The 24,375-nt window shown below is 44.7% G+C and overlaps 1 protein-coding gene across 10 annotated transcripts in view; it reads right to left on the bottom strand.

The window, feature by feature from the left end:
* The window catches only part of LOC142487997 (uncharacterized), a 199,078-nt gene that overhangs the window by 74,596 nt on the left and 100,107 nt on the right, over positions 1-24,375 (bottom strand). Inside the window, exon 15 of one of the 10 annotated variants that reach the window (XM_075588296.1) lies at positions 1,339-3,600. The exons of the other annotated variants lie outside the window; for them this stretch is intronic. Within the exon in view, the coding sequence (XP_075444411.1) occupies positions 2,000-3,600 (1,601 nt within the window). The 3' untranslated portion in view covers positions 1,339-1,999. Of the gene's footprint in view, positions 1-1,338; positions 3,601-24,375 lie in introns of those variants that run through there. 10 annotated transcript variants of the gene reach the window in all.

Here is a 24,375-nt window from a genome sequence, read left to right as displayed (position 1 = left end):
AAGATATATAGGGTAATTAAGATATCCAGTGTGTGAGACAGAGAGAGTGTGGGTGAGGGAGAGAAATGGAGAGGGTGACAGAGAGAGGGTGACGGGGTGGGTGACTACCTGACACTTGGGTGCGTGGGTGTATGACTGACACTAGGGTGGGTGACTATGACTGACTGTGGGTTGGTGTCTATTCATTCACACAAACACACACACACACACACACACACACACACACACACACACACACACACACACACGGATCTGACACAAGGGGTGGCCAATCGGAGGGGGGGCAAAATCGAAGCAGGGGGGCACGAAACTTGACCCGGGGCCAAAATCGTAGCACGGAGGCGTGAAACCGGGCCGCGGGGGGGGGGGGAGAGGGGTGTGCAAATCAGACCAGGGGGGGCGAAATCAGACTGGGAGAGCAGGAGATAAATCAGAGCTAAGGGAGGCATGGAGCGTTACTTACCTTACTCGCTCCATGAAGGAAAAGACCCCTGCTCATTGTGCAGCTCAGATAGAGACCATTCCAGGTGGGGGGATTTATTTATTTATTATTCCCCCAGCGCACGCCTGTCACCCTGTGGTAACAAGTTTTGTCGAGGGTACGCCGTGCGATCTGCCTTCCCTCCCTGTTGGAAACCCTGAACAAAGGGAGGGAAATGAGGGAGGGAAGATTCCTGCTCAGCTGTGAATATTAACTTTCTAGAGAGGTGCTATCAGGGATAATTATATGTGAAGGTATGTGGGAGAGGAAGGATCCCTATTGATGCACTCAACTCTACTAATATATACAACAATTAAATTTTATTAAAGTACTTGTAAACAGAATTAAAACCTAAAGCGTTGCACCGAAAGAAAACCGTGTAGGGTTTCCTATTGTCAGATGGCATATGTATTTATCACTGCCAAATATATAGGCTATGATCACACACTTAGATCATAAGGTGAGTCAGTATTTATCACTGCCAAATATACAGTATAGGCTATGATCACACACTTACATTATAAGGTGAGTCAGTGTATTTATCACTGCCAAATATATAGGCTATGATCACACACTTAGATCATAAGGTGAGTCCCTGAACGCCCGTGTCTACCCTAAATCCCTCGGTTGGCGGCCCAGACCGCCGCGCCCCCCTAATCTTGCACCCTCCAGTTTGCGCACCGCTGATTTATATGATTGTCACATGTACAGTATTACTGCTGTGAAGCACTATGTACATTAATGGCGCTATATAAATAAAGACATACAATACAACAATATTAAGTAATTTATCGTGATAATATTCATCAAGATATTAACATCCAATAGAAAACAAAAAATCAAGTCGTCAAAATATTTAAGGTAATTTATTGCAAAACATTTCTTATACAAACGCATTTAATTTTTAATAAAAATTGAAAAAGCAAATACATTTTAGAATATTTTAAGAATGAAACATTGTTTAATAAAAATGTTACACTAAAACTACACCCACACTAAGGACTTTTCTGCACCATTTACAATTGAACCCCCACCCCCTTCTCCTGTACACTAATAGGGCATGGGGAGGCGTGGGTTAATAGGCATGGGGAAAGAGGGGGGTCAGGAGGCATGGGTGAGAGATGCGGGGAAGGAGAGGAAGAATTGAGTGATGGTGGAAGGGAGGGGTTAAGAAGCATGGCAGAGGGACAGTGGTGAGATTACCAGCAGGATTCCTTACAGCTACAGCATGTGAAAGTCATGGAGCTTCCAGACCCGCTCCCACTCCAGTCTCTACCAGACCCCCACTCTGTCCTCTCTGACACAGCCCCCATCCCCACGCCTCTCTGCCAGACCCACCCCCACTCTGCAGCCGCAGATAGGAATGCCATGGTAATAAGGAATGGAAAGTATTGAATTACCACCCATTTTTATTACTGCAGTATTACTATGCTACTGGTATATTGCCCAATCCTCCTCTGAACAATCAAATGTTTTATCTCATGTATGAATCCACTCGTGTATGGAGCTTTCCCCACACTATGTGCATGGACATGGTTTCTCCAATGAATGAATCCTGTGGTGTGTGAGGAGGTGGGTCTTTTGAGAAAAGCATTTCCCGCAATCTGTACAGGTGAATGGTTTCTCACCTGTATGAAACCTCTGGTGCGTGAGGAGGCTGGCCTTTTTACGAAATTGTTTCCCACACGCTGTACATGTGAATGGTTTCTCACCTGTATGACTCAACACATGTCGGATGAGGCCCTCCTTCCAAGAAAAGCTTTTACTACACTCTGTACATGTGAAAGGCTTCTCTCCTGTATGAAACCTCTGGTGCCTGAGGAGGCTGCTCTTTCTACAGAATTGTTTCCCACACGCTGTACATGTGAATGGTTTCTCACCTGTATGACTCAACACATGTTGGAGGAGGCCCTCCTTCTGAAAAAAGCTTTTACTACACTCTGTACATGTGAATAGTTTCTCTCCTGTATGAATCCTCTGGTGCGTGAAGAGGTGGGTCTTAGTATTGAATTGTTTCCCACACTCTGCACATGTGAATGGTTTCTCCCCTGTATGAAGGCTCTGGTGTGTGAGGAGGTGGGTCTTAGTACTGAATTGTTTCCCACACTCTGCACATGTGAATGGTTTCTCCCCTGTATGAAGCCTCTGGTGTGTGAGGAGGTAGGTCTTAGCACTGAATTGTTTCCCACACTCTGCACATGCAAATGGTTTCTCCCCTGTATGAGACCTCTGGTGCACGAGGAGGTGTCTCTTAGTACTGAATTGTTTCCCACACTCTGAACATGTGAAGGGTTTCTCTCCTAAATGAATAATCCTCTGGTGACTGACGAGGCTGCTTTTCATACCAAATTGTTTCCCACACTCTGCACATGTGAATGGTTTCTCTCCTGTATGAATCCTCTGGTGCCTGCAGAGGGTACCCTTAGCAGTGAATTTTTTCCCACACTCTGTACATGTGAATGGTTTCTCCCCTGTATGAATCAACACATGTTGGAGGAGGCTCTCCTTCTGATAAAAGCTTTTACTACACTGTGTACATGTGAATGGTTTCTCCCCTGCATGAATCCGCTCATGTTTGAGGAGGCCCTCCTTCCGAGTAAAGCTTTTACTACACTGTGTACATGTGAATGGTTTCTCCCCTGTATGAATCCTCTGGTGATTGAGGAGGGTCCTCTTGGTACTTAAATGTTTCCCACACACTGTACAAGTAAAAGGATTCACTGCTGGCTGAATCATCTGCTGTGAAAGAAGTTTCCCTTTCAGTGAGAAACTGCTCCCACCATCTGTACATGTAAAGGTTTGCTCTCTAGCGGGGACACAAAGGTGTGTGAGCAGGTCCCTGCCCAGAGAGAAACTTTTGCCACACTGGCAACAGAGAAAAGGCTGAGCACCGCGGCGTCTTAAATCTCTCTCATTCCTTTTGCTGGACCCATATTTAGAGTCTGTTTCCGCTGTGTGCTGTACAAGGTCTGTAAATTCACCCTGATGTGGCACTGGTTCCTTGTACATGTCCAAAATGTGGCAGGAATCATTGTTTTTTGGCACTTCTGGGCTGCGAGGAGTCAGACAGCTTCTGCATGCATCAGAGCTCAAATTCTGTTCCCCATTCAGGCCGTTCTCTAACAGAAGTAAACAAAAAAACACAGAACAAATGTTTTCAATCTGTAAATCAAATTACTGAAAGCAAATTACAAATCCAAAAAACTGAAAGAACGTACTTTACCAATACTTTATTTAGTCAATTTTCTCTTTACCAGGGTTTTAAAAATGTGGCCCATGGACATCAAGTGGCCCCCTAATGACTTTGGTGGTGGTCCCCGAATACTTGAAATTTATTTATAGCAGGTCTTAGTGAAATCATTTTGATACATATATAACTTGTATTCATTACTATATTCATTATTTAAGGGTACATGTACTATCTTCCAAATGATTATTAACATTGAAAATGTCCATGAGATATAAAGTTAGACCAGGAGTGCCTTATCATATTAGTGCGTTAATAATATCAACTACCCAATAAAATAACCATTTAAAAAAACAAAAATAATAATATAAACTAAACCATTCAGGGAATTGCCCATGTACGTCTTTATATAATGCCACAGTGAACTCAGCGCTTTACAGCAGAAACAATACAGTACAGGGAATTATAATACAATAAGTGCAACAAACAAAATCAGACAATAGGAACGGAAATCCCTGCCCTGGAGAGCTTACAATCTAAGTGATGCAGTGACTACACTGCCTAGGTAGTCTTCTGCCATAAGACCCACATAAACAAGACTCAATTGCTCTATTTTGTCTCATATTTTGCCCGTCAAAAATACTATTCATATAATTCCCAAGCACGCTGCCTTGGTGTAATATTTGTCTCCTCTCTTTCCTTCTCCTCTCACATTCAGGCTGTTGATAAATCTGGCAGAAATTTCCCTCTGCAACGTTTCCACAGTCTGCCCTCTCCCAAAACTCTCCTGCATACCCTCATCTCCCAACTATGGAGACTTTCTCCTCTCTGGCCTTCTCTTCTCCCAACGCCAGACTCTACAAACTATTCCAAATGCCGTTACTAGAATTCTCTCACTCTCTTTTTGGTCTGTCTCTAGTCCTCTTCTCATGAGATCCTTTCAGTTTCTTCCCATCAAACACTGTATCACTTTGAATATTCTCGTTCTCTTTAAATTCTACTATCCCCTCCAGGCCTGCACAACAAACGGCCCGCGGGCTACATGCGGTCCACCGGGGCACCCCGTGCGGCCCGCAACGGCCCCCCTTCAAACCCCCCCTTCCCTTGTAAGAAAAGGCTCGCGGCCGCATGCTGTGTCTGTGCCCTCTAGTAGGAGCGCGCTCCAGCAAACTTTGAATGCGCGCGCTTCCCCTAATCCTCTTTCCTGGCTCCAGCATGACGCGCTCCAGCAGTGTAGCGTGACCCGGAACTTCCGGGTCTGTTACTAGAGCGCGCTTCTTCCTGCTTCACCTCGCCATCAATTTAAATTATATATTGGGCTGTATTTATGATTTAATCTGGGGCTGCTTCTGTATTTTATATATCATTCTCTTGTCAAACTGTCTACTAGTGTGTATATATATATTGTGACATAGTCCAAAGATGTTAGGCAGCTTTCTGCCCCATTTTAGGTTAGAAAGTGCAGGAATAGTTAAAAATGATCCGTTCCACAGCTTCCCATTAACTCAGGCAGCTGGATGGAAAATCCAGACCACAGATTACAATGGCTCTAGTTCTCCCTCACCTGCTCTTCTAATCACATGCACAGGTATTTAGAGCAGAGAGGTTTTGCATTTCACTCTCTCTCCTTAGAGCCTGGAGGCTGGGGGTATCGCTGCTCCCCGGAATCCAGTTCGGGGTGGACGGCCCCTCCAAGTATCATAGTACCAGAGGATTTGCCTGGACACTTGGGACCGTGTTCCCACCACGAACAGATAAGACAAAACAAAACAAATGTTTATTGCTGTTGCTAAAAGACTGTGCTGTATCTAGTGACCCTAAATGAGAGGGCATTGTTTTAAGCTGGGGAACCAGGTTAGTTGGCCCAGTTAGTTCGCAGTTAGAGGCTGATTCTGATGTGTAGTTAGTTCCCTGAAAGGGATAGGATTTCTTTATATGATTTGGTTATTATTTCTTAAAAGTGACACTGTGTGAAATGCTATGACACTGATATACTGCACCGACACACTTTATTCGAGCAAATACCCAGTATGTACCTGGCAGATACCTGGAATGCGCCGCTCCTCACCTCTGACAAGCCCCGTTGCGTTTGCCTTCCCAGCCTGGGTTCATGCCTGGCTGACGGGCGGCTGATCTGTTAAATGATAATGATTAGGATTTAATAGGCTGCAATGCTTCGCGTGTCTACCAGATGGCATAAATTCATGAATTGTAATGCAGTATATATATATATATATATACTGTGCAGTATTGCAGCCAGCGGGAATAAAATGCTTCAATCCCTGCCTGGAAAATAACCCAATGCACTCGGGCAGAAAACAGTCACAAACCTCAATACACCCGGGTATACCCGAATTCGTGGGACTAGCCGAGCTCGAATAAAGTGTGTCGCCAGTGTAAGTGAACTGCTGAATGAAAATGTCTGAGTGCCTCTAACCTACACATGTTAAAGCTGCAGTACCTTACTTGGATGAAAATAAAGCAGGCAGAAGCCTGACTTAAGCAATATAATACTTTGCATGATCCTGTTTGTTGTATAATTAACCCTAGAAGACTGTGTCGGGAAGAACCCAGACAGACGTCAGCACTACTAAAGAGGGGCGTTTGTCACAATAGATATATATATATAAATAAAGCAGAAAATAGCCATGTTAGTCCAGTTGCGATAGTGCAGAATAAATGAGTTCTTCAGTATTAGGTGATACCTTTTTTATTGGACTAACAATTTATGTCATAGGACAAGCTTTCGAGAGTTCTCCTCTCTTCTTCAGGTCAAGCAATACTTGAGAACTCCTTTATTCTGCAATATATATATATATATATATCTCAAACCATTGTATGTATATCTCCCTGTCTACTGTGTTCCCTGTCCCTAGCGGCAATCTCATTGGTCCCTTGGCCCGCCCGCCCCCGCACACCTCTCATTGGCCTGAGGCGGAGTGACGGGCCAAAGGTCCAACACACACACCTCACCCCCCACACCCCCACCTCCTGGTGGCCGTCACTCTCCCCCGTCACCCGGACCGCAGCTCACCTTACCCCCTCCCGGTGGCCGTCACTCTCCCCCGTCACCCGGACCGCAGCTCACCTTCCCCCCTCCCGGTGGCCGTCACTCTCCCCCGTCACCCGGACCACAGCTCACCTTCCCCCCTCCCGGTGGCCGTCACTCTCCCCAGTCACCCGGACCGCAGCTCACCTTCCCCCCTCCCGGTGGCCGTCACTCTCCCCCGTCACCCGGACCGCAGCTCACCTTCCCCCCTCCCGGTGGCCGTCACTCTCCCCCGTCACCCGGACCGCAGCTCACCTTCCCCCCTCCCGGTGGCCGTCACTCTCCCCCGTCACCCGGACCGCAGCTCACCTTCCCCCCTCCCGGTGGCCGTCACTCTCCCCCGTCACCCGGACCGCAGCTCACCTTCCCACCTCCCGGTGGCCGTCACTCTCCCCAGTCACCCGGACCGCAGCTCACCTTCCCCCCTCCCGGTGGCCGTCACTCTCCCCAGTCACCCGGACCGCAGCTCACCTTCCTCCCTCCCGGTGGCCGTCACTCTCCCCAGTCACCCGGACCGCAGCTCACCTTCCCCCTCCCGGTGGCCGTCACTCTCCCCCGTCACCCGGACCGCAGCTCACCTTCCCCCCTCCGGTGGCCGTCACTCTCCCCCGTCACCCGGACCTCAGCTCACCTTCCCCCCTCCCGGTGGCCGTCACTCTCCCCCGTCACCCGGACCGCAGCTCACCTTCCCCCCTCCCGGTGGCTGTCACTCTCCCCAGTCACCCGGACCCCAGCTCACCTTCCCCCCTCCCGGTGGCCGTCACTCTCCCCCCTCAGCCGGACAGGCCCTGCACCTTCCCCCCTCCCGGTGGCCATCACTCTCCCCCCTCAGCCGGACCGCAGCTCACCTTCCCCCCTCCCGGTGGCCATCACTCTCCCCCCTCAGCAGGACAGGCCCTGCACCTTCCCTGCTGCACGTTTCCCGGCAGCTCGCGCTCACAGGTGCAGAGAGGGGGCGCGTGCGCAGCGCTCCCCGGACGGGAGGAGGGAGAGCAGAGAAGGGCCAGGCGCGCGACAATCAGAGGAGCGCGGGAGAGAGGAGCGGTGCTGTGAGTCCTGTAACACGGGGGGGGGCTTTGTGTGTGCATGGGGAGAGGGAGGGACAGTGTGTGTGGGACACCGTGTGTGTGTGTGTGGGGGGGAGGGACAGTGTGTGTGTGGGGGAGGGGGGGACAGTGTGTGGGGGAGGGGGGGGACAGTGTGTGTGTGGGGGGGGACAGTGTGTGTGGGGGGGACACACAGTGTGTGTGTGTGTGTGTGGGGGGGACAGTTTGTGTGTGTGTGGGGGGGGACAGTGTGTGTGGGGGGGGACAGTGTGTGTGTGGGGGGGACAGTGTGTGTGTGTGGGGGGACACAGTGTGTGTGTGTGGGGGGGACAGTGTTTGTGTGTGTGGGGGGGCAGTGTGTGTGGTGGGGGGGCAGTGTGTGTGGTGGGGGGGCAGTGTGTGTGTGTGGGGGGGCAGTGTGTGTGTGTGGGGGGGCAGTGTGTGTGTGTGGGGGGGCAGTGTGTGTGTGGGGGGGGGGCAGTGTGTGTGTGTGGGGGGCAGTGTGTGTGTGGGATAGTATATATTTTATATTTATGATTAACTATCACTCTATATGTGTGCATATATATATATATATATATATATGTCCCCCCCTTCTCTCCCCGGTCCCGCGCCGCTTCCCTCGATATTCGCGCCGCGGGGCTGGTGATGGTGGGGGTGTCTCCCCCCTTCTTTTCCCGGTCCCGCGCCACTTCCCGCTTCCCTGATACTCGCGCCGCTAGTGATGGTAGTGGGGGTGTCCCCCGTTCTCTCACTGGTCCCGCGCCACTTCCAGCTTCCCCCGATACTCGTGCCGCGAGTGATGGTAGTGGGGGTGTCCCCCCTTCTCTCACCGGTCCCGCGCCACTTCCGGCTTCCCCCGATACTCCGTCGCGAGTGATGGTAGTGGGGGTGTTCCCCTCCTTGTTTCCCCGGTCCCGCGCGGGGCTGTTCCCCCCTTTCCTCCTTGGTCTCCGCTTCACCACGGTCCCGTGGCTGCCCGAGCAGGCCGGGAGATGGTCGGGGGGGGGGGGGAGGGGTGAGGGGGGGTGGTGGTGCTCGGTCGCGCGGCCTTTCCTCTTCTTACCCCTGTCGTGTGTTTGTGTGTGTGTGTATATGGGTGTGTGTGTGTGTGTATATGGGTGTGTGTGTGTATATATGTGTGTGTGTGTGAATGTGTGTGTGTGTGTATGGGTGTGTGTGTGTATATATGGGTGTGTGTGTGTATATATGGGTGTGTGTGTGTGTGTGTGTGTATATGGGTGTGTGTGTGTGTGTGTATGTGTGTGTGTATATGGGTGTGTGGGTGTGTGTGTGTGTGTGTGGATATGGGTGTGTGTGTATATGGGTGTGTGTGTGTGTGTGTGTATGGGGTGTGTGTGTGTGTGTATGGGGGTGTGTGTGTGTGTATATGGGGGGTGTGCATGTGTGTATATGTGTATGGGTGTGTGTGTGTGTGTGTGTGTGTGTATGGGTGTGTGTGTGTGTATGTATGGGTCTGGGTGTGTGTGTGTGTGTGTGTGTATGGGTGTGTGTGTGTGTGTGTGTGTGTGTGTGTGTATATGGGTCTGTGTGTGTGTGTGTGTGGGTGTATATGGGTGTGTGTGTGTGTATATGGGTGTGTGGGTGTGTGTGTGTGTATATGGGTGTGTGTGTGTATATGGGTGTGTGTGTGTGTGTGTGGATATGGGTGTGTGTGTGTATATGGGTGTGTGTGTGTATATGGGTGTGTGTGTGTGTGTGTGTGTATGGGGGGGGGTGTGTGTGTATATGGGGGTGTGTGTGTGTATATGGGGGTGTGTGCATGTATATGGGTGTGTGTGTGTATATGTGTATGGGTGTGTGTGTGTGTGTGTGTGTATGGGTCTGGGTGTGTGTATGGGTCTGGGTGTGTGTGTGTGTATATGGGTGTGTGTGTGTGTGTATATGGGTCTGTGTGTGTGTGTGTGTGTGTATATGGGTCTGTGTGTGTATATGGGTCTGTGTGTGTGTGTGTGTGTGTGTGTGTGTGTGTATGGGTCTGTGTGTGTATATGGGTCTGTGTGTGTGTGTGTGTGTGTGTGTGTGTGTGTATATGGGTGTGTGGGAGAGTGTGTGTGCGTGGGAGAGTGTGTGTAGGATACCAGAAGTGTCACATCACCCCAACCCCCAATCACCCCACCCCCAATCACCCCAACCCGTCACCCCGTCACCCCCCCTGTCTCTCGCCCCCTCACCCCCTCTCTCTCTCTCACCCCCTCTCTCTCTCTCTCACCCTCTCCCTGTGTATGTCTCTCACTCTGTTTCTGGATCTCTTATTAACCCTATATATCTTAACTGCCCTATACTACACCGAAATAACCTATTCTGCTTTCTTCCAGATCTGACTCAAGCTTCACACGGAAGACATCGGAATCCCCCCTAACCCAGAAGACAGGTAGGGAACACATCCCCTCCAAAGTATAACATTGCGGGAATGAGGGTACCTGGACATTGAGGGACTACGGATCAGGTAAGATCCCAGGTGGGATTTCTGCTTTAGATATTGTGAAGCGGGGGCATCCAGACACTGATTAAGGGGTTCAGGAAACTAGTCATTCACACCTGGCTTTTATTTCTAGATCGACATTTACACAGACACACACACACACACGTAACTAGGGCTAATTGTAGTATAATGTAATACAATAAATATATTTGTCATTTAAATGGATTTTATTCATATGTTTAATTTTAAAGCGGGGTTGGGGGCGGGACTAGGGGCGTTTTGGGGGCGGGACTAGATGGCGAGTAGATTGTTTGGTTGGGCGAGTAGATTTTTGGGTGATTTGTCGAACACTGTGTATATATATATATATATACACACATACACATATATATATATATATACACATACACACATTATATATATATATATAGATATATATATATATATATCTATATATATATATATATATATACACATTATATATATATATACACATTATATATATATATATACATACATATATATATACATACATATATATATACATACATATATATATACATACATATATATATATATACATACATACATATATATATACACATACACACATGTGTATACTCCTATGCAATTGAGGTGTTCTTCCACTATTTCCTCCTCATTATTGTTATTATTGATGACCTAGGTGTCATTTGTATGTTTATTGATGGCTGAAATTTTTTATATAATTTATATCAGTAATTCTATTATTTTGGTTCTATTTTTAGTCATTTCTATGGTTTTATTTTAGTAGTTTATCCTTCCTATTACGTGCTCTTTATTACTTTTAACTGTGTACCTGTGCCAGTGTTTACCTAATTCACCTAATATGGGACCTTCAGTCTCAGCTAGAATTTAACAGGTTAATATATCCCACGTCAATTACGGGTTGCCAGGCAACCAACTGGCTATAAGTATACAGAATCTCTGTCCATTCACTATCAGCCCTTTGAGAAAGTCGCCCTCTGGTGACGAAACGCGTCAGGGAATCCGATTGCGCCATTACGACGCTGCGCACGCGCACGAGGCCGCACTGAGCGCGGCACCAATACTGCGGCCATTCAAGCTTGAGAGGCGATCTCTGGGACGTTCATAGATAAGATTTCCAGTCGGCGAACAACACCTCTGGCCTCCTGTGAGCAGTACCATCTCCACGCAGCCCTGAGGGAGATTTCATTTGCGGACGTTTGCAGTTCAGAGACCGGATGGTCGTGATTTATTCACAAATTGCTTTATTGAATTTGTGAGTGCATTTCTTCCCCCCCCCTCCCTCCCTTTTAACATTAAATCTACCATTTTACGCTATGGGGCGTGCGCTCTCTCTTCTTTTTCTCATCAATTTAAATTAGTTTTAGTTGCCACCGCCACCACCTCCTCCTCTTCTTCTTCTGTTGCCACCGACAATGACTCTGTTGCCGCCGAAGCCACCTCTGCTACCGCCGCCAACATCGTCAGGTAGGCGTGGGGGGGGGGGTCATTCATTCATTCATGCGGGGGGCTCTTATCTCCTTCTATACTCTGCTTAGGGCTGTCTCCTCTCTGCTCCATTTGTCTCTGCAGTACTCTCACACCTAAAACCAATCTCTTTGCTGTGCAACTCCCTCCACCTCAGCCTTCACCAATCCACATCCCTACCAATCTTCAAGTAATGCCAGAAATCTCATCTCTTCAATGAATTATTTGCTTAGTTTGGGCCTCTGGCTAGTTCTTTGCTCGTCTGATGCACTTTCGTCTTCCCTGACTTTGTTTTATATTGAACAAAATGAGGGGAAAAGGGGAGGTGGGGGGGGAAGGGGTACCCTCGCTACTGCTTTCTGGATGAGGCTAATGGAGGTGCTGCTATCAGGGGTAAGGTCAATAGAAGTAAACAGGGAGAGAAAGAACCCTAAGGAGAGCACTCAACCAATATATTAAAGCCTAATGTAACAATAACCTAGTGAAGGTGGGTGGACTATGAGTGAATTAAAACCAGAAACTTTATTAGAGTCTTAACTCTTAATGTTAAAATAATGGGGGAAACACTGTAGGTCAAGTCAATACTTATGAAGCCAGTGTACAGTGAATTAATAATAAAAATGGACAAAATAAACCACAGTAAAGTCTCTATACTGTTAGCCCAGAGTCTGGGATATGGCCGCACAATGCCACTAGTGGTACAGAGTAGATCCTAGGATATTAGTCCAAAAACAGGTAACGGTTAGTATTTAGTTTAAGCTATATCACATAGCGTATATCAGCGTAGCGGTGTCAGTACTGCCTGTAACAGTATACAGGTGTGACTGTTTGTTTCTACACAGTAATATTGTACATGTATAGGTGACACGTCAAACAGAATCATTTATCTGTGCTAATAATGCCAAAAACCGTGCCTGTTTGCAGTGGATCTCTGTCATATGAAAGCCACTCAGTGTTTGTGCGGTGCATGAGTGTTGTCCCTCAACATAGAACATACACATACATACACACCAAACCAGTATCAGTCTTAATCTAAAACAGTACACAGGTAGTGCCTGTTAACATGGGTTGTGGTGGATTCACAAAGTTCATGCACTCACATACCTGTCAGATAAGTATACAAACTGAGTCAGTATTAATCTAAAACAGTGCACAGGTTAACATGCCTGTTAACATGGAGTGTAAGGTGGAATCACATAATACTTTGTCCATTAGACACCAGACATACCTCCTATATGGGGGCTGGGCGCCTTCAGCAACATGCCAGGGGCTCTCTTTATATCAGCCACGGCACGTCTGGTGGTAGCTTAAAAGTTATAGCATCGGTAGCACAGCCATACAGCTGAAACTACTGAGGACAGGAGGCGCTCCGACCGCCAGCGCATGTCCCGCCCCTCTGACGTGATGACGTCATCACCTGCCGACGTACGTTTCACTCGTACTGCTTTCTCAAGACACCTCTACGCTGATATACGCCATGTGATATAGCTTATCAGGTTATAAAAAATAAAATATAGAATTTACAACAGGACGGGGTTATTTCACTATTTCAGACAGATAGGTTTTTCCCTGAACCAGGTGCACCGGTACTAAACGCAAGTATTATACTGCTGTTTATTTGCATTATATAGGTGTGCAGAACTACATCTTTTTGTCTGAAATAATGCAGACAGAACACAGGAAAAGCTGCTGCGCAGTTTTTTTGGCCTCATGGGAGAAAAATGGCAGCGGACAAGCTCCTCTGCTTGATTAAGATCTACACGCATGGGGCTGGATTGCTGAATTCTGGGAAAGCTGGTTCCAGATAACAACAGAGGCCTGATATTGAAAATAATAAAATAAAGGTATGTATACGACATCCAGAAAAGACCATTAAGTCATTTTGCTACTGTCAGGAATCGACGTTCTCCTCGCTCCCCACACAGAGCACTCCCTCCCCGCAGGGAGCCCCTGGACACACAAAACAATTCTGCCTTACCGGCCTCCACGGCTCCTCGCCCCTGCCGCGGGATCACTCCCCTCGACGATTCCTCTGCTCAGCGCCGCGCGCGCCCACGCCCTCCTGCACGCACACCTGCACCATCCACTGGCTCGGTTCACATGCGTACACGAGTTACGGAGCACGCTCAGTCTGCACACTCTTATTCCCGTCCCCCGGACCTCAGGCTCCGCCCCCGCACACTGCACGAGCATACTCAGGTTACCAACAAGACTCACCTGGCCTGTTATGCCTGCACCAATCTGCAGTGTCTCCCTGTAGCTCTTCCTGTCCCGCCTCCGTTCCTAATTGGACCTTCCTGCTTTATCTAGCTCCTCTCTGCTCGACATAGTCTCTGTATGGAAGTACTTCTGGATTCTCTCAGTGTTTTCACAGGTTCTGACGCGGCTCGTACGACTACCCCCTCTGGCTCTCGATCTCGGCCCTCCTTGGACAACGCTCACTCTGGTAACCCCTTGAACACGGCTTGGACTACGACCTATCTCCACTCTCCACTCCCTGACCCCGGCAAGGCATCCTTCACTCTATCTCTACAACCGGTACCGGCAAGTATTGTCTACCTTACTACACCTGGCCTGGCAACGCTTCATACCACACTCCGGACACGCTCCCTTTGCTGCGGGTGCGTGTATTACCACTTCCCCCTTCAGCTCAGGGGACGAGTCTGGTCTGCAGGCAGCACCGGCGTAACAATTACTTTACCAAAACCCAGGCTCTGAGGAGGAATATCAGGCCACGAAATAAAACATATACCCCCCTCACATTTCTGGTAAAGAAAGCTTCCGACCCGAATACGCCTGATGTAGATCTCAGAATCAGGTATAATGCAAAGGGAAGAGATGGGAAATAGACTCGTGCAACAGTTAATGTTAGACTGGGTGCTTGGGGTAATTTATTTATTTATAAAATATTTTACCAGGAAGTAATACATTGAGAGTTACCTCTCGTTTTCAAGTATGTCCTGGGCACAGAGTCAAGACAAATAATACATGGTTACAAATACAGTTACATAAATGAACAGGGTATACATTATATACAAGACATTGTGTGCACAGTTAAAGAAAATATATATTATGAGCGTATGTAACAGTTACAGACCAGATTAAAGTGTGAGACAGCCTTAGATTTGAAAGAACTTAAACTGGTCGTGGATGTGAGGGTCTCTGGTAGGTTGTTCCAGTTTTGGGGTGCACGGTAGGAGGAGGAGGAACGGCCGGATACTTTGTTGAGCCTTGGGACCATGAACAGTCTTTTGGAGTCTGATCTCAGATGATAGGTGCTACAAGTGGTAGGGGTGAGGAGCTTGTTCAGATAGCTGGGTAGCTTGCTCATGAAGAATTTAAAGGCAAGACAGGAAAGGTGAACTTTGCGCCTAGACTCTAGTGATGACCAATCTAGTTCTTTGAGCATTTCGCAGTGATGTGTGTTGTAGTTGCATTGGAAAACAAAACGACAAATTGAATTGTAGAGGGTGTCAAGTTTGCTAAGGTGGGTTTGAGGTGCCGAGCCATATACGATGTCTCCATATTCAATAATTGGCATTAGCATCTGCTGTGCGATACGCTTTCTGACCAGGAGACTTAGGGAGGATTTGTTCCTGTAAAGTACCCCTAGTTTGGCATAGGTCTTGGTTGTCAGGGTATCAATGTGCATCCCGAATGTTAAGTGGGAGTCAAACCATAAGCCCAGGTATTTAAAACTAGTGACAGGGGTTAGGGAACAGGGTATACATTATATACAAGACATTGCATGCACAGTTACAGATAATATATATTATGGGCGTATGAAACAGTTACAGACCAGATTAAAATGTGAGACAGCCTTAGATTTGAAAGAACTTAAACTGGTGGTAATATCAGTTAGGACAGAAAACCTTACAGGGTGAAGGAAAAAAAGGACCCCTATTGTAGCACTCCTAGTACTAAAGTAATGGTGAATGTTTAAAAATGTAACTTTTAATAATAAAATAATGTAGGACAAAACACACACAGACAATAACTGACATACAAACACTATGGTGCAAAGAGATACGTGCTTGTATTGTCCCCTAAAATAAGGTGGACATATCCCTGTTATCATGGAGCAAATAATTAAATCCAAATGGTTGTTAGTAGTAGGGAGGCATACATTATGTAAAACTTTTTTTTTGACAGGTGCCAAATCCCCTTTTGCCCTAAGCCCTGCCCCCTTTGACCCAAACCCCGCCCACTTGTCCCGCCCCTTCCGTATCCAGTCCCCCCCTTCCGAATCTAGCTCCGACCCCCGCGACAATTTTTTTGAGGCTGACGCCCTCTGCGCAAAAAAACGTGGTTGACGCCCCCTGCGCCAATTTTAATTTTTCATTATGTGTATTTTAAAAAAATTTTTGGGATTGGTGCATACTGTTGACGTAGATAGGAGGGGGTGTATACATATGCGGGGCATGTCGGGGCATGTTTATAGGCGTGCGGGGCATGTCCGGGCATGTTTATAGGCGTGCGGGGCATGTTTATAGGCGTTTGGGACATGTCCGAACATGTTTGTTTTTTCATACGGGCAAGTCTGGGCAGGTTTATTCTGAAATAACGCAGTGCGCATGTCAGAAAATTTCAAAAAAGACTATGAAAAGAGGTAATAGCAGTTTTTTTTAAAATGCAGACAGAACACTGCATTAAGAGCATAAATCCCTCAAGTGTCAGGGTTGGCAGAGTGGTTTAAGGCGTTGAGCTTTAAGATCCAATGGACGTATGTCCTCGTGGGTTCAAATCCCACACCAGACAAAATCTTTTTATATAATTTTTATTTGTATATAGTCTGTACAGGAGCTAGCAGAGAAAAAAAAAAGTTTATTTGTATATAGACTGTACATGTGTTAGCAGCAACGGGGTGCATAAAAATAAAAAGCACAAGTGTATAATAGTCAAAATATGTATTTATTTATTTTTAAAAGATACAACATTTTCAAGCATGAATTAATTACAATGCGTATTTACAAGTAAAAAAGTAAATAAGGTATTAAACGGTAGTTAAGGCATTAATAGACTAAATGCACCTGACATCTAGCGTCGTTAGGCTAGTACGATACATAGTATAGAGGGCATGCAATAGATGTCTTATTTACAGTGGGAATAAAAAAACATTAACAGCTTATTTACAGTTTCAACCAGTCAGCCGACGGCATTCATAGACTACCCCTCCTCTTGTTTAGTAAAAATCCCGGTGGTGATTCAAGAAAATTGCAGAGTTATTGCTCAGTAAAATGTTTCAGGCTAAACATATTACAAGCTGGAATGACAAAGGGGAATTTATTTATAAAAAACAAAAACAGGTTATTCAAGGCTCTAATCTACTGGATTTGGTACGCGGTGTTACACAAAGTCACACTGTTACACAGCGTAAAATACCCAGGGATGGAGCCCTTTTCTGTCTGCGATGGCTGAACTGAATATCCCCTCATCGGTTGTAGGTAATGCGACAAATAGAGAATGCCTGGATCGCTTAAAAATACGGGCCCACGATACAACACCCCCTCCTTCATCACCCCTTTTACCCCTTCAGAAAAGAACCTCTGATTTGCGTTACAGCTCTTTTAGTGCCCCTGGTTTAACATCACCGCCGGGGGTTTAACTAAACAAGAGGAGGGGTAGTCTATTAATGCCGTCGGCTGACTGGTTGAAACTGTAAATAAGCTGTTAATGTTTTTTTTCCCACTGTAAATAAGACATCTATTGCATGCCCTCTATACTATGTATCTTACTAGCCTACCGACTCTAGATGTCAGGCGCATTTAGTCCATTAATGCATTAACTGCCGTTTAATACCTTATTTACTTTACTTGTAAATACGCATCGTAATTAATTCATGCTTGAAAATGTTGTATCTTTGAAAAATAAATATTTTGACTATTATACACTTGTGCTTTTTATTTTTATGCACCCCGTTGCTGCTAACACATGTACAGTCTATAGACAAATAAACTTTTTTTTCTCTGCTAGCTTCTGTACAGACTATATACAAATAAAAAATATATAAAAAGATTTTGTCTGGGGTGGGATTCGAACCCACTCGGCCACCCTGACACTTGAGGGGTTTATGCTCTTAATGCAGTGTTCTATCTGAATTAAAAAAACAAAAAACTGCTATGACCTCTTTTCATAGTCTTTTGAAATTTGATGCAATGCGCACTGCGTTATTTCAGAATAAACCTGCCCAGACTTGCCCGTATGAAAAAACAAACATGTTCGGACATGTCCCAAACGCCTATAAACATGCCCTGCATATGTATACACCCCCTCCTATCTACGTCAACAGTATGCACCAATCACAAAAAATAAATAAAAAAAATACACATCATAATAAAAAATTAAAAATTGGCGCAGGGGTCGTCAACCACTGTTTTGTGGCGTAGGGGGCGTCAGCTGCAAAAAATTGTCGCAAGGGGCAGAGCCGGATACGGAAGGGTCCAGATACGGATGGGGCGGGACACGTGGGTGGGGTTTTGGCCAAAGGGGGCGGGGTTTTGGCCAAAGGGGGCAGGGCTTAGGGCAAAAGGGGGCATGGCGCCTGTCAAAAAAAGTTGCACATTATGTATGCCTCCCTACTACTAGGGTTTGTACATTCCCATCCCCCCTCACCCCATTATGTGGAAATCTTGATTGGACTCTGGAATATTTAAAAAATGGAACCGAGTGGGTCTAATCAGACTAAGCGATTTGATGGAATTGGGAGAAATGAGAAGTTTTAGGTATTTTCTAGACCAGTCTGATTTTAAAGAAGAGGATAGATGGCAATATATGCAAATTTTTCACTATATGAACACCCGAAGAAAAAAAAAAAGAAAAAAAACACGTTGAGTTGGCTGACTTCTTTTGAAACAGTGCTGGTAAAGTTGGGTGCAAGGGGGCACAATATATCGTATATCTATACAGCATCGTATATCTATAGAGCAATATTGGAAATCAAAGCTGAATCTAAGCCAGGATTTGTATTAGCTTGGGAAAAGGAGTTGGGTAGGGAATACGCTGTACCCGAATGGATACAAATGTGGAATAATGCCGACTCCTCCTCGGTGTCAACAAATATACTGGAAAATGCATATCAAATAATGTATAGGTGGTATTATACACCACAAAGATTGAACGAATGTTATCCAGGTACGTCTGATAAGTGCTGGAGAGGGTGTGGAGAGGTGAGTACAATGCTTCATATCTGGTGGAAGTGTAAGAAAATAAAGTGTTTTTGGGATAGGATAGTGGAGCAGATGTTTAATATCACTAAGATTAGACTTCCAAAAGACCAGAGTATTTTATTGCTAAATAGGGAAGGGATCAAGAGTCTAGAATTAGGAAATCGCTGTTAATACATATGCTGAATGCAGTGAGATGTACTATCGCTGCCAACTGGAAAAAATTAGATGCACCCACTATGGGACAATGGGAATCGAGAATATGGGAGGTTATGAGGATGGAGCGACTCTCATATATAACTAATGATACAGGGTTAAAGTTTGAACTTCTCTGGCGACCATGGTCACAGTTCACTGGTAACAGAATATAGTGAAAAGATAGGAGAGAGGAATTATCTGCCAAGATGAGAACTAAAGGGATAAAATGGGTTTAACAAGCACGGGATTGACTTGTTTTTTATATTCTATAAAACAACCGAATACAGCTCAGCCCGTTATAATGCGATCTGTTACAACGCGAATCCGCTTATAGCGCGATGCAGGCGTGGCTCCCAATTTTCATATTTATGAATACTTTACAACACGATTATTGGTATCTTCAATACTTTATTGTACAATGCATACAATTGTACATTATTTCGTACGCGATCAGCTTATAGCGTCATGAGATTCTTTGGACCCCAAGCACAGCGTTATAAGGGGGTTGAGCTGTATATTTTATTTATTTTTGTCGATGACTATTTGTTATTCAATAATTTATGCATATACATATGTATAACATAATTTTTGTATTGTATAGTTTTGTAGTGTATTATTTTGAGTTGTATGTGTAAGTTCGCTGTTATAAAAAAGTGGTTAATAAATAAAGAATATATTAAAAAATAAATTTAACAATCCCTTCTTTTCTAGAGGTTGGCCAGCTAGAGCTACAGGCAACTTGGTCTCCCGATCAACAAGCCCTGACTCTGACGACTCTTCATCCTCTATCAGGAATATTAACCAGTGTTAACTGGGGGTTTGGTGGATCTCTTTTTTTATCCTTCCTATGTTTCAGTTTTTAGTTAGGGGGGTGATACACCAAACAAAAGAAAAAGATTCCCTTTAGAATGCACTCTGTATGTTTATTGACTGAAAATTAAAATCCTTTTAATTAGTACTGATCAAAAAAACTGTATCAGACTGGTAAAGTAAAGTCTATGGCCAATCTGTGATCTATACATAGAAAGTATAAAAACAACAAAGTTAGTTTGTTTGTATATAGAACTCTATGTGGATTCAGTCCATTTCTACTCTCAGCTCGCTAAATAGTCAATTTGTAAAATGGCTGGGTTCTTATCAGCACAACCAGACACTACAGTCTGGCAGACTGAGGCGCTGAATGTCTTTTCCCCAAAAGGTGATCCCCTGACTATAATATTAGAAAGTGCAAAACATACTGGACACCTAACAAGCTCCTATTGAACCCCCAAAATAACCACAACATATATATATATGCATATGAGTGTCACAAAGGAGTGCTACTGAGCATGGCAATATATATTTAAAACCAGAGACAGAACATAATAGATATTTATACATATATATTTAGGCACTGTACCGTGTATGAGTTTCACTGGATGCGCACTGAGCTCTGTCTGTGTTTTATGTTCTGTCTCTGGTTTTAAATATATATTGCCATGCTCAGTAGCACTCCTTTGTGACACTCATATGCTTATATATATATGTTGTGGTTATTTTGGGGGTTCAATAGGAGCTTGTAAGGTGTCCAGTATGTTTTGCAATTCTTGTCCAGCTAGTCTTAGCTGATTGGAGGGTGGCAACCTCCTACCTAATTGAAGCTCACCCCCTCCCACATTTAAATGGTTGAGGGCTCACTCCATAGCATCTTCCACTCAGGGGAACTTGCTTGCTTGCAGTATGGTTGTGACAACTCTAATACAGAGTGCTTTTTACTGGTAATGTACAGGTTAATAAAAGCTTCAATCAGACTTAGAACTTTGCAACTAATATTGACAGATTTATTATAAATCATTCTTCCTGTTATTACATAGGTTATTAAGAATTTATTTAGTGTTAGGGACCCCTGAAATGTGGTCTGCCGTGTAGTTGGCTCAGGGGCTTACAACAATTTTGGCCAAAAATGTCAAACTAAAAGACCATTTTACTTAATAGATATTTATACATATATATTTATTAACTGTACCGTGTATGAGTTTCACTGGATGCGCACTGAGCTCTGTCTGTGTTTTATGTTCTGTCTCTGGTTTTAAATATATTAGAAAGTGACATGAATGCTTATTTTTTGTTATCAGACAGAACTTATAAACATCAAGCAAGGTTATGGTGGGAGGTGACAAGTTTGGAGAATTACATCAAAACCGGACTCATACCTAAGGGTCTGAGGTTGAACTTGTCACCTTCCCACCTATACCAGGATGAACATTTTATTAAATCATGGGACGATATTCTGAGCCATTGCTCAGTAGCATTGATGAAGCTTCTGATAGAATTCAAAAGTTATCAATTAAAAAAACTGTCAATGCTGAACTAAAAAGTCATAAAGAAGATGCCACTAAATGGAGGAAGAATTCTGAATTCATCGAGTATGAAAATAAGCTTAAAACTAATATACTGCACCGACACACTTTATTCGAGCAAATACCCAGTATGTACCTGGCAGATACCTGGAATGCGCCGCTCCTCACCTCTGACAAGCCCCGTTGCGTTTGCCTTCCCAGCCTGGGTTCATGCCTGGCTGATGGGCGGCTGATCTGTTAAATGATAATGATTAGGATTTAATAGGCTGCAATGCTTCGCGTGTCTACCAGATGGCATAAATTCATGAATTGTAATGCAGTATATATATATATATATATATATATATATATATATATATATACTGTGCAGTATTGCAGCCAGCGGGAATAAAATGCTTCAATCCCTGCTTGGAAAATAACTCAATGCACTCGGGCAGAAAACAGTCACAAACCTCAATACACCCGGGTATACCCGAATTCGTGGGACTAGCCAAGCTCGAATAAAGTATGTCGCCAGTGTAGACAAGTTCATGAGGGAACAAAGTGCGCTAACAAAAAAAATTCTTAAGAGACTCAAATGACTAAAAAGAAGGGAGTGTATAGACGTAACCAGACTAGGCAACATCACCACGAATCATCCACCCATTGGGACACATTTAACGATGGAGAAACAACAGAGAGACCACTAAATAGACCATGGTCCTCATTACCTCCTCTTCTATGGAAGAGGAAGACCCGAAAAGGATATAAGAGCTGGTCTAAGAGACAGATGTCTGGGCCTATCGGGGGAGACCGAAACGTGGGTTCAGGCGACAGAGATAATAACACAAACAGATAATAATCAGATAATAAATGTTTCAACACAAATCTTAACAACAGATGTCATCAATGTGTTACGTAAAGGTTTGTCCTTCTCTCCGTTTGAGGACTTTAGACTTTTTGACTGGGTGAAGGACACCCTTCTTTTCGGTAGGAAGCTTTTGCTTACGTTTTTCAAAAGGAGAGAATTGGCACAACTAAGATATCAGGGCCTAGATCATTTAGATCTGGGGAATATTAGGAACTTGACATAACTCCTAGAAGAATCAACTAGGGAACTAGGAGCAGGTCCCCTTACTGAGCTGAAACCAAAGTCATGTTTTACCCCTCCTTTGGAGACAAGTCCAAACGTTGAGGTATTCATGAGACTGGTAACCAAAGATCTGGAAGATTTAAAACCTTCATACAGCTCTAATAATCTAAGTTGGAAAGAACGCCAGGCCTTGAAGAACTTACAAAATGACGAAAGCATCACAATAAAACCATCTGATAAAGGCGGCAATGTTGTGATTCTCAATACATCAGACTACGTCAAAGAAAATAAAATACTTTATTTATCTGATATGTGTTGCTATACTGTATTACCAACAAACCCAACTATTCAATTTACTAAAGATTTAAAAGTAATTTTGGATATGGGTCTACAAGACAAGGTTATATCTAAAAAAAGATTATTCACTGCTACTAACTCCTACACCTAAGTTAGCTACTTTCTATAGCCTACCCAAAATCCACAAGGGCATGTCTCCCCTGCCAGGGACACCGATTGCCCAGTAAGGTTATGAATTCCCGAGACAATCTAGTGTATATGTGGACAAGGTGTTGAGATCTTTTGTCCATTTACTGCCTTCATATCTGAAAGGTACGAAGGATGCCCTAAACAGAATTAACAATGTAGTCATTGATACAGACACCGTGCTTATTAGTTTGGATGTAGAATCACTCTATAATACATCAAGTGGGTATAGAGGCGGTCTCATATTTCCTAAAAATTAGGAGCACCCATTTCTTTAATCACAATAAATGTATTGTGGACCTATTAAGATTTATCCTAACTCACAACTTCTTCACATTTGGTGGAAAAATATACCATCAAAAGAGGGCACTGCCATAGGGACCACCTGCGATCCCACGTATGCAAACCTTTGTCTGGGGTGGTGGGAGGCAGAGATGGTCTTCTGCGATGAGAACCTTCTATATACCTCACACATTTTACAATGGGCGAGGTGTATATATATGATATTCTGGTTCTCTGGCAGGGGACACAGCAACTTTTTGAAGAATTTGTATGAGTTTTGAATACCAACAATATCAACTTGCGCTTGACCTGCAAACAGCAGGTGACTTTTCTGGATTTGACCATTATGAGGGGAACTGATGGTCTTTTACAGACATTATTGCATCGTAAGACAACAGCGATGAATAGCTTGCTGCGCTCCGATAGTCATCACCCGAGAAGTTTAATATCTGGGATTCCTATTGGCCAATTCCTACAAGTTAGGAGGAATTGTACTACAGACTTAGAATTTGAGAAAGAAGCGAGCATAATGAAACAACGTTTCATTGAGCGAGGCTACAACAGAAAAATCATCAAAAAAAAGCCTATAATAGGGCAAAGTATAGCGATTGCTGCTCTTTACTCTCCAATTACTCTATGAATCTTATGGCTCAGTCAGACGAAAGAGTTGTTCGCTTCATCAGCACCTATAACAATCAATGGTCCGAAATTAACAGCATTCTAAGTCGCCATAGGCATAACCTCTTAGAAGATGATGACTTGAAACAGGTGTTACAAACTAGACCAACCCTAGTGAGTAGGAGAGCAGAGAACATTAGGGATACACTTGTTCACAGCCACTTTACTCCATCTATTAAAGATACGTGGCTGACTAATATGTCAATAGGCAACTTTAGATACCAAGGGTGTAGAGCTTGTAGATTTCTGCATCACACTAAGGTGTTCTCCAACTGGGATGACAGCAGAAATTACATCATTAAACAGTTTATCAACTGTCGCACAGTTGGAATTGAATACCAAGTGGTATGTACATGTCGGAAAAAGTATGTGGGGAAGCCCATCAGACAATTACGGCGGAGGGTTCTAGAGCACCTTGGTGCAATACGTAATCACCTCGATACCCCTCTGGCGAACC

Source organism: Ascaphus truei, chromosome 2 (genome assembly GCF_040206685.1).
Source record: "Ascaphus truei isolate aAscTru1 chromosome 2, aAscTru1.hap1, whole genome shotgun sequence".
NCBI classification, from domain to species: domain Eukaryota; kingdom Metazoa; phylum Chordata; class Amphibia; order Anura; family Ascaphidae; genus Ascaphus; species Ascaphus truei.
The sequence above is the reverse complement of the archived record's forward strand: the minus strand, read 5'-3'. Positions and strand labels throughout refer to the sequence as shown.